Raw genomic sequence first — 10,336 nt, forward strand, 5'->3', positions numbered from 1 at the left:
GCAGCACCTCGGCCTGGGCCTGTCACAACTCCCGTATCTGCAGGTGCTTTCCGGTCAACTCCCTTAACGTTTAGGCTGTTTCGAAGCAGCAGTTCATATTTAACTGCCTAATTACTATTTAATTTGCTGGACGCCAGGCTTACCCGCACATCGGGCTCAGTTTCTGAGCTCGTGTGGGACTGTGCTGCCCCATCCACAGATGGGATGATGCCTCCGCACCTGGCGGTGGTGAAACTGGAAGGCTGCTTCAAGCTCATAAAAGCTTGTCCGTGCTGTGAAATTCCGTGTAAGGCGGCAGTTGCTGCAACCAGCGAGTACAGCCTGAGTAGCCTTTATCCACTGGTCATTCGGCAGCCTCTGGTTAGGCCTCCCCGCTGCCCTCTTCCCACCCAAGAAGGTCACTGTGGTGGTGAAGCGTCCCATCGTACCCTCCCATACCGTGTGTCTTTGCTCTCTGATGCAAAAGTTAAGTTACAGTATCCCTTCATCATACTCTGTGTTGTCTTTTGCTAATGACTAGAGATGCTGAGCATATCCAGAATTTTACAGTCAAATGTATAATACAGTTTACTGCAGCTCAGAGATCCCTGCCCTTTTTCAGGATGTTTCTTCGCTATTCTGATGCAGATTCGTTAGAACTAACTGCATGTCGTGTCTTTTCCTACTTTGTTCACACAAACCTTTGATCATTTGAGTCTCTTGAAGAATGCTATGGAGAGACTGCTAAGTCACATCTCATTTTGTGTCCTCACAGGGACCCAGTTTCTCTTGAAAAAGGGAGAGCCGTCCTAACAATCTGGTTGGTATCTCCCCAAAACAAGCACATTCCAATGAGTTAGCTTTGAATAGCAGTTTGTGTAGGTCTCCTATGATGGATTCATACATCAGTACCTTGATGAAAAAGACTTTGACCGTGTAATCATTATGTCACTTTTTTATAGGTATGTAACTTTGCCAAGACTGGTGTAATCTCAGAAGGTATTTAAGAGAAAGTTGTTTAAACCGATACGGAAAAGTTGATGGAACAGCAGAGCCTTGAAAAGCTTTTTTGAATCTCAGCATCAAGTAAAACTTGATGCAGCTCTAGGGTTGCTATCATTCCCTAGGGAATGAAGGAAAACTTGCAGATCCAGTTCGTTTAGTGAGCTTTCTTTGGTGTGTGTATGTGAGATAGTATCTGAGCTGTCCATAACAAAGCTCGGGGAAGTAATCTCTGCCATTTAAATGACAGGTAGCTTGTAAACTGGAAGGAGGTATTTCTGGTAGAGTTGGATGGTGCTGATGTATGGTTCAGTTAAATATTTGATTTAGTAATAATTTTGTTTAATGATCATGTTTTCTCATTAATTATCTGTTGATCTGGACCTAGACGTATTTGAAAGTGAAATGGATGAATTTACTTAGTTTAAATAAAACAAACCCTGTAACTTTAATGAGAGCTTTAACAAATAAATATTTTTGTGCGTAGTTAATAATAATTATTGCGCATGCTTTAAGTGGCAAGAAGAAGATACTCAGATGGATGCATATTGCTCACGAAATGCAGAGAACCAAAATGCAGAAGACTGTGTGTCAGAAAACTAGCCAGTGATTAGCTTATGTTTTTCTTTTAGGAAGACTCTCTGTTCCAGTCAGCATACTGCTGTTTCACTACTCCGTGTCCGTGGATGAACAGGAAGTGAAGCAAACCTAGAGAGGAACTTCACTTACCTTTTAATGAACATCAAAAAACAGGTTAAACTTGTCAATGATCAATCTCTTCATTTTACTGCTACTAACCTTATTCTTGAAATGCTGGACTAATTATGGGCTGAGATCTTGTATGCTAAACCTCACTATTTAGGAGATTGTTTTATGTGAATGTTCCAATGGCAAAGAAGGTTATTACTCATGAGCGTAACATAATTAACGTACGCTCTCTCATGTTTTTTTCCTAAACCTTGGTGTCATGTTGAAGGAGGATTATGAAAGAGGAAGAAGAATTCCTTTTTCTCAAACCTCTACTTCTGGTGGGAAAGAGGACCTTTTTGGTACAGTGCCAAATGGATGAACTTACCCAAAACACATTCTGTGGTCCATGATTCCGATACACTTAATGAAGCTGAATTTTGTTTATTCAGAGTACGCTCCATTTACGTGAAATCTATGGGACATTCTTGAAAAATTTAGACAATTAAAGATCACATTTTTAGTCAGTTTGAGTTCTTTTGAATAGTCTTAAGAGAACTGGAAATATAGCAGTCAAAGCACTGGTGTCACGTAAAAGCATTATAAATAATACATTCACAGTAAATACAGGCTCACACTCAATTTTGACTATGCATCTCATAAATAAAGCTTCTGCAAGCTGTTTCTTGATGATAATTTGTTTACCTCCTTAAAGGGGTCCCCACCAAAATAATCTTTCATTTATGTTGTGTATGTTCTTTATCTGTGAGGGATAGTTGACTTGTTTTGATAATCGGTGATGTCAGAATAAATGTTGTTTCAGGACAAGTATTACAATTGTTAATAGAGTGTGGACATTGAGAAGCCCTTCCATCCTTATTTATCTGCCTGTGCATTGTACTGTGGTGGAAAAATGATTATGAAGTGAAAGTCCATCTTTTGAACTGTAGAGAAGAGAAATTAAATACCTATCTTGAGCTGAGACAAATCTCTTAACAAGCTGCAGTTTAAAAAGAAATTTTTGAAAATTCATGGTCCCTGCTTACCTATGTTTATTACGGTGTTAAACAGGATCTAGAATTCACCTCCAAACTTTGGTGAAAGAAGGCTATGTACACTTCCACAGAATGTGGAGGTTTCGATCTGATTAGCTTTCTAAAGAGTATCTGTTTTGACCAGGAGCATCCCAGTTCTGTCTGGGTTCGTTTTGAACTTGTAGCGTTTTCTTTAAGAGCTAAGATCTACAGACAGCCTGACTGTGTGTATAATGAATGTATTAGCAGAATTAGTAAGGAGGAATAATTAATCATGGCTATTAAAATTTTATGTCATTTCTGCTTGTTGATTTTGATGGGAAGCAACCTTTATGAAACATTTATTTAGTCAATAAATAAATGTACCAGATGTGCTTGTGCAAATATTCCTACTCTTTTTACATTTTATAGTGATTTGAGAGAAGGAGCTTGCAGGGTTAGAGAGCTAGATAAAGCCTCCAGTGGTATAATGTCTGTTAGGATGTTGTGATGCCACTGGAGACACCACAGCAATCTTGTAAACAGAGGTGCTTTTTACATAAGAATGCAGTGTAAAGAGAACAGCAGGGTTTCTAGTCTTTCCTGCTCTGCTCTTTCAATTATTATTTTTATAATGCAGCTTATTGTTAGTCCATCCTGTCTGCTGGTTGAAGAGGGACTGTGAAAGCATTGTAGTTGGTGTTGCTATGCATTTTTTCTGTGCAGGAAAGGAAATCGATAATTAGCAGTAAATGCACAAGATGATATGTGGAGATAAATACACGTGTATCAGACGTGTGCATTTGTGTACAGTACGATGTGATGCAGTGGGCAGGAAAACGTCCGTTTTCTCTGTCCGGTTAGAAAGCTCAATTTTCACATTTCACAGGAAATGCTAGAACTAAAGAGAGAGCCTTTACGGTGCCTGTCACTGTCCGTAGCAGGGGCTGATCCGCTTTTGCAGCTGAAGGTGATGGACTGGGAGCTTGGTCGGGAGCAGGAGCCCGGGGTGTTGCACAGTGCGCACGGCCAATGAGAGCGTGCATTTCAGGACGTGCTTCTGCAGATGGCCTATTGCAATGGACGGAGTGGAACTGCAGCCACCCAAATTCACCCAGCAAATGACATTTTGCTGCAAAAGCGTGGCGGAGCCAATCACGCACTGCACCGCGCAGCCAATGGACGCCGGTCTCTTACCCAGGCACTGGCAGGGGCTCTGTGACTGTAGGACCTTGGTACAGCCTTCCAACCGGCATCCCTGCCGAGACAGCCCTCTCCGAGTTTGTTTCTCGGCACAATAGTCATCCGTGCTGTGATTCACTTCCCAGGAATAACAATGCCATTGTAAATTATCAGTGCCAAGCTGGGGAGTGGCGTGCCTTGCCTGCTACGTGATCTGCAGCCGGTGTGGAGAGTGCCTAAGTAATTTGGGTCTTGTTTCCCATTTAGCATTGCCACGGCTGCCCACCCAGCAGACCTGCTTACGAGAGCCAGAGGGATGGTGGTAGTTACAGGGCAGAACAAAGTGAGTGGAAACCCGGATGATGCCATGTCGAGCTCAGATGCAGAGGATGATTTCCAAGAGCCAGCCACTCCTACTGCAACCCAGGCAGGACAAGCACTACCTCTGCTGCCTCAGCAGGTAAGAGCTCTCTGGTACTGTTCATCTGATAAGGTCCAGTTCTTGCAACACATACTGCTCAGGTGCGAGAGAATTCAGGATTTCTTTGTTGGAGTATTTGTGGATATCCAGTTCAGTTTCCATTAGTAGCTAAATGGTTGAATAAAACTAAGTCTCTTGAATTTTACTTCAATAGCTTGGCAGCATTACTCAGAATTTCCATCCATGTTTGGACTTGACAAATACAACTAGGTGTTTATTCTAGTACCAAGGCATCTTAAGGTATGATATTAAGATTTAGGCCTGCTATAAACCTAGTGTAAATACAGAATCACTGGGTTTTTTTCAGTGTAGAGTAGAGTAGTGTAAAGGAACCAGTGCAAGTCCCAAGGTTGGCCTGAGATTTCTTACCTTTTTGTGTGTGTATGGAAGGGGAGGTGGGGGTGTTTGTTTTGTTCTTTCTTGCCCCAAAAGAGCCAAGAGGAGGCATTCATGCTTTTAGTGAATATCTGGTTTTAAAGCTGAGTGATTACTGCTGTTTCAGATTTCCAACTAAAATGAAAACATTCACTGATTACACCCAGAAGCCAGCCAAAGTATTCAAGGTATTAACCCTTGAACCTCACTGTTTTGTGGCAACAAGCCAGGAAAGAAGCATTTGTCGGACCAAATTATGTCACAGTGGCAAAGACTGTATGCTGTGTCTTCTAGAAGTTGTAACCCTTTTGGCCTGAACGTGTCTGCAAAGGACTAGAGACTCATTTCTGATGATGTGATTGCTGTTGCAGTTTCCAGAAGTTGTTCCACTAAACGTAGGAGGCATGTATTTTACAACAAGACTGTCAACACTGAGACGTTATGAGGACACAATGTTGGCGGCAATGTTCAGTGGAAGACACTATATTCCAACAGATGCTGAAGGCAGATACTTTATTGACAGAGATGGAACCTACTTTGGGTATGTACAGTGTCCTCAGTAGTATACTTTAAAAGTTGTTACTGAAGAAAATTATTTTTAAAGAAAAATAAGTTTTAACTATTTTTTTTCCTTCTAGTTAAATCATATTTTTGTAGTAGGTAAACGTGACTGGCTGGCATCCACGCCTTCAACACATCTCAAGAGAAGAGTATATTGTAATTTAAAAACTATTTGTTTTATTCTTAAGGGCTTAAGTTTTACAGTGGGAAAAGAAAAACAAGTAATGTTTTGAATTTGTACATTGTCTCCTCTAGAGTATCTCCTTTCAAGGTATCAAGTTGTTTTGATGTTTTAAAGAAGAATGTATTTGGCATTGCTTTTCATAGGAAGCGCTTTTGTACAACACTGTTTTTTAATTGATGTTACAGCATTTATGATAAAGAGGGAATGGAAGGAATGCATCTAGGTTTCTTAAACAGTTGAAAGTATGATGTTTTCAGTGTTTAAACAGGATATAACGTAACTGGTAAAAAAGCACAAGCCTCAAAGAATTTTTTTTTAATTATTTTTGCTGGTAGTGCCATATTCCTTCACCTTCAGGATTCCTTCTTATGTGTTTAGCTTTTGTTTTATTTTTAATTAAACTAACCATGATCTTACTAATATTCTGTTTGAATTGGTGTGAGATTGCTAGAAAAGGTAAGCAGTGTTCATGGGTTAATGTTCATGGGTTAAGGTCTTTGCCCAAAGCACGCTTTGCAATTTAACTACGTTTCTTGTTTCTCCTTTGTAAACATTTCCTTAATCTCTTGGACAGAGAAGGATTGAATTATTTTCAAAGCACATTTGGATTGTGCCATAATCTAGGACAGAAATAGATTAAGCCACTATATTTTTTGGCAAATAATTGGTTTTTCACATTTGGCAATCCGCTTTGTTGGAAAACCAGTTCGTTTGTGATGTTATCAATCTGAATTGAAAATGTAGCTGGAAGAGAGAGCCAAGTTAGCACGTGCTGTATTTGTTGACATTGTAATGAAGATTGCAGTAATGCTTGGTTTATTTGATACGGCCAATAATAGTTTTGTTGGTTAACGCTTATAAAGTGATTTCTTTCCCTGTTAAAAAATCTTGTAGCTTAACAGTGTTTCAGAACTACAAGGAAATGTTTTCTCTATTTTATTATTATTATCATCATCATCATCATCATCATTATTATATATACTAGAAGTGTATATGGCCCTGATCCTGTGAAGAGAACACCTCCTTTGCAAATTCAGTTAGAATCCTGGTTCTGTGTGGCATAAAATGTCCATGCATATGATTCTCCAGGAAAATGGAAAAGATTATTTTGTCAGAGACCTAAATTTGAAATTCAGTGACTGCGATCTCTTTCCCATTAAATACTGTGTCCTCTTCTATTTTAAGTGGTTACTCCACCTTGAACTTTTTGTTTAAGATGTGATGGTATTTTTTTGCATGAGTTTTGACATTAACAGAGGCAAAATGTGAAATGTTGACTTGGAAACTTGAACATGGCAAATGCTTTTAAAAACATGTTGGAAATATGACTCACACTTATTTCAGTTACTGTCTAAGTGTAAGGATTTCTGTCTCAATAGAATAAGCAATGAATATCCAGCGTTTCCTCTCCTTTCCCACCTGCAGCAGTTTTGGCAGAAACCTGTTACTTAATAATATTTTTGCACTTTTTTTAGAGACATACTTAACTTTCTACGATCTGGTGACCTGCCACCAAGAGAACGAGTGAGGTCAGTTTACAAGGAAGCTCAGTATTATTCCATAGGACCATTGCTAGACAATCTAGAGGATATCCAGCCTCTTAAAGGAGAAAAAGTTAGACAAGCTTTCCTGGGCCTAATGCCATATTACAAAGGTAAATAACCAAAGTAGTATTGTCTGTTTCTTCTAGCGTGATTCAAGTAGTATACATGGTGCTTTCAGGTCTGCTTTCAGCTTTCAAACTAATTCCATTGTATTTGAGAAGTTTCTTACGTACCTTTCATGTTCTTTAGATCTCCACGTCAGATTTGTTCCTGCTGCATCCAAGGATGTGGATTTTTATCCTGCCTTAAAAGGGAGCAAGATCTAGGCCATAACATGCAAGGCTTATTATTAAATGAGAAGGTTTCTCTGCCTTTGCATTTGTTCCATTAGGACCTGCAACTGAATAAATTTGGACATATAGTAAGGACACCAAGTTCACAAGATAGCTGAGATTGATTTAATTACTATGTGTCTATCTAATGCAACTTCCCATTGCTGCTAAAATTATGTTAAGAATAACTCATTAAACACTGAAGTAGTATGTTTCACATAGAATAATTGCATTTGTTTTCTTTTACTAGGTGCTTCATTGTTATTTTCAACTTTTTATTGTTTTTTAGATCATTTGGAACGGATAATCGAAATAGCAAAGCTTAGAGCTATGCAAAGAAAAGCAAGATTTGCAAAATTGAAGGTCTGTGTCTTCAAAGAAGAGATGCCCATCACTCCCTATGAATGCCCACATTTCAATTCTTTACGTTTTGAAAGGAGTGAAAGTGAGACAAAGCTATTTGAACATCATTGCGAAGTAGATGTATCTTTTGGCCCCTGGGAGGCTGTGGCTGATGTATATGATCTTCTCCACTGTATTGTGACAGACCTGTCTGATAGAGGGATAACTGTGGATCATCAGTGTATTGGTGTGTGTGATAAACACCTGATAAACCACTATTACTGCAAGCGTCCTATCTATGAATTCAAGATTACTTGGTGGTGAGTTATTTTGCCCAGAATGGTGCAGGGGGTAAAAGGACTTCTAGACGACAATTGCTTTTAATATTTTTGCAACGTGTCTCTGGAAATGCATTGCTGCTAACATCTATTGGAATCAGTCTGCTGAAATGTTGGCTAACGCTTAGCTGCTCAGCAAAAGGGAACCTGTTACAGAGGCTGAAAAACCTCTGAAATCTTGAAAAACCAGCCTGCAACAAGACTGTTGGCTCAGGTACCTTAACGAGGCACAAAACAAAATCACCTCATGGCAATTCTGGAGAGGAGCATCTAACATCTTTTAAAAGGTGCCACCTACCATGTGGCTTTAGTATCACAGTCTGCAAAATGGATATTGCAGATCTCACCTGCATTATTATAAAGCCAGGGTGCTAATAATGCTGACATAACATGGTTGAATTTTACCCACTTAGAAATGTTTTAGTCACTGCTTAGACTTACCACATTATAAAATTGAGTAATACCCAGCACAGAGATTTTGGAAATGTAATTTTGATGTAATAGATGATTTAAAAAAATAGGAGTATTCCCTATATATTATTAATTGTTGTCACGATTAAGCTATATTTCTTTTTTTAATTAAGAATCTGCATTGTGAATTATAATATTATATTTCAATTATTTCCATTGTTATAAAAAGGAATAGCAGATTTGGAGTATGTTCCTTAATGCTTTTAGGAATAATAACTGTTCATGGAAGACTTGTGCCTGTTTTTAGCCTTAGAAATTCTAAATGTTTACAGTATCTACAAAAAAGAAGCTCTGTAGAATCAGGTCATTTGCAAAGGCTTTTGGTAAATGAGAAAACCCTATATGTATGTTCCTATTAGCAGAAGTAAGAGGAATATTTAATGTATATTATTTTATTACTGACTCTTTTTACATTCTGTGATATTAAACTTTGTTCTAGAGTTAGTCAAATGATGATACTAGACAAGTGCTTCCTTCACCTCACCTTCTTCAGACAATTAACTCTCATTTTTAACATTCTTGTTGACCCTTCCTGGTGTAATACCAGGAACAAAAAAGAATCAATCTTCATATTGAAATATTTCTCCAATTATCAACCAGTATATCTGGGTAGTAAATTTCTTTCCACAATGAAAGAGAAAGCCATCGCAGAATCATATTCTTTTCAGAAGGTAATTGTTGCACTTCTGACATTAGTAACCACATCCCGAAGTTGAATGGTGGTATATCCAAAACTGAAAGGTAGATGTAAACATCTGAAGATATTACTCTGTTGTGAGGTACAGAAAACTCGAGTATTTTTCAAAAAGACCCCACCTGAAGTGGCCTGAAAATAATCTTAAAGAGAGAGGGAAAGTAAATGTTTGCATATTGCATTCCATTGGATTAGTTAATCCAAAAATATTGCTTAATTAAACTTTTGACCAAAACACTTAGGAAACGTGTTAATTACAGTGATCAAAATTCTTAGTTACCTGAGGTAATTTTTAGAATAATTCCAAGAACTTCATGATCAAATTGTCTTGCAAAAAAGAGGCAAATTGTTTGCACTGATCGACCTTCACACTTTCATGTATTTAATTTAGGAATCTTTAGTAAATTGTCTCTCTGAGGTGGGGACATACAGCTCTAATGATCTCTTTTCAAATGTTTACTTACAGAGGATCATTGTCAAGTGCTGAGTTTCAAGTCCAGAGCTTAAATTTTGAAATAGGGGGAAGGAGGAAATTATGTGCGTTTGGATCTTATTTGAAGTTCATTTCATTTGTTTTCTTAAATATTGGCCTTTGTGTTACAAGTTGTTGTAGTTGTGTTTGACAACCCAAAATTAAAAGTCAGACTGAGACTAGTAAAGCTTCCCTAAAACGAGAGGAAGCTTGCATGGTTTCTTTGTTACTCTGCTGGCTTAATTTGTTTTTTTTTCCAGGGAATCTTTAACTGCAGACCACAATTTCTAATAAAATGATGTAAGATCTTAAAGCTGAAGCTTACAAAGTTTTGGCTGCTTGTACACTTCAGACATTTAAGTTCAGGGTTTTCAGCATCAGTTTATTTAGAGACTACAATGAGAACTGCAGTTTTACTGGGTTATTTGGTGTTTTTTGCCACTTCCCATGTATGTATTTACATGGGACATAACTCTGGTTTGAATTTCAGCACTACTTACAGAAATGGAACACAGTCTGATTTAACAGTATGTTTTTTGGTTTGGCTTTAAGAGTTTTTCCACTGTTACTCTAGAGAAGCTATGATGACAAAATTCCTGTTTCGGTCATGTTTGCTATTTCTTAATATGCACACACTGATATTTTATCATTTTTTCCTGGTTATTGCTTAAATAAGTAA

The 10,336-nt window shown here is 38.1% G+C and overlaps 1 protein-coding gene across 1 annotated transcript; it reads left to right on the forward strand.

The window, feature by feature from the left end:
• Nucleotides 1-4,179: 4,179 nt before the first annotated feature.
• On the forward strand, nucleotides 4,180-8,314 carry KCTD7 (potassium channel tetramerization domain containing 7). Its single transcript, XM_009584293.1, has 4 exons — nucleotides 4,180-4,323; nucleotides 5,091-5,260; nucleotides 6,940-7,118; nucleotides 7,630-8,314. The coding sequence occupies exons 1-4, from the start codon at nucleotides 4,180-4,182 to the stop codon at nucleotides 8,004-8,006; spliced, it is 870 nt and encodes a 289-aa protein (XP_009582588.1). The 3' UTR covers nucleotides 8,007-8,314.
• The last annotated feature ends 2,022 nt before the right edge of the window (nucleotides 8,315-10,336 follow it).

This window comes from Fulmarus glacialis, unplaced genomic scaffold (assembly GCF_000690835.1).
Source record: "Fulmarus glacialis isolate BGI_N327 unplaced genomic scaffold, ASM69083v1 scaffold28348, whole genome shotgun sequence".
Taxonomy (NCBI): Eukaryota; Metazoa; Chordata; class Aves; order Procellariiformes; family Procellariidae; genus Fulmarus; species Fulmarus glacialis.

Coding starts and splice junctions, on each gene's coding strand:
- KCTD7 (XM_009584293.1), top strand. CDS start 4,180: ATGGTGGTAGTTACAGGGCAGAACAAAGTGAGTGGAAACCCGGATGAT. Junction 4,324..5,090: donor TACCTCTGCTGCCTCAGCAG/GTAAGAGCTCTC, acceptor TTGCTGTTGCAG/TTTCCAGAAGTTGTTCCACT. Junction 7,119..7,629: donor CCTAATGCCATATTACAAAG/GTAAATAACCAA, acceptor ATTGTTTTTTAG/ATCATTTGGAACGGATAATC.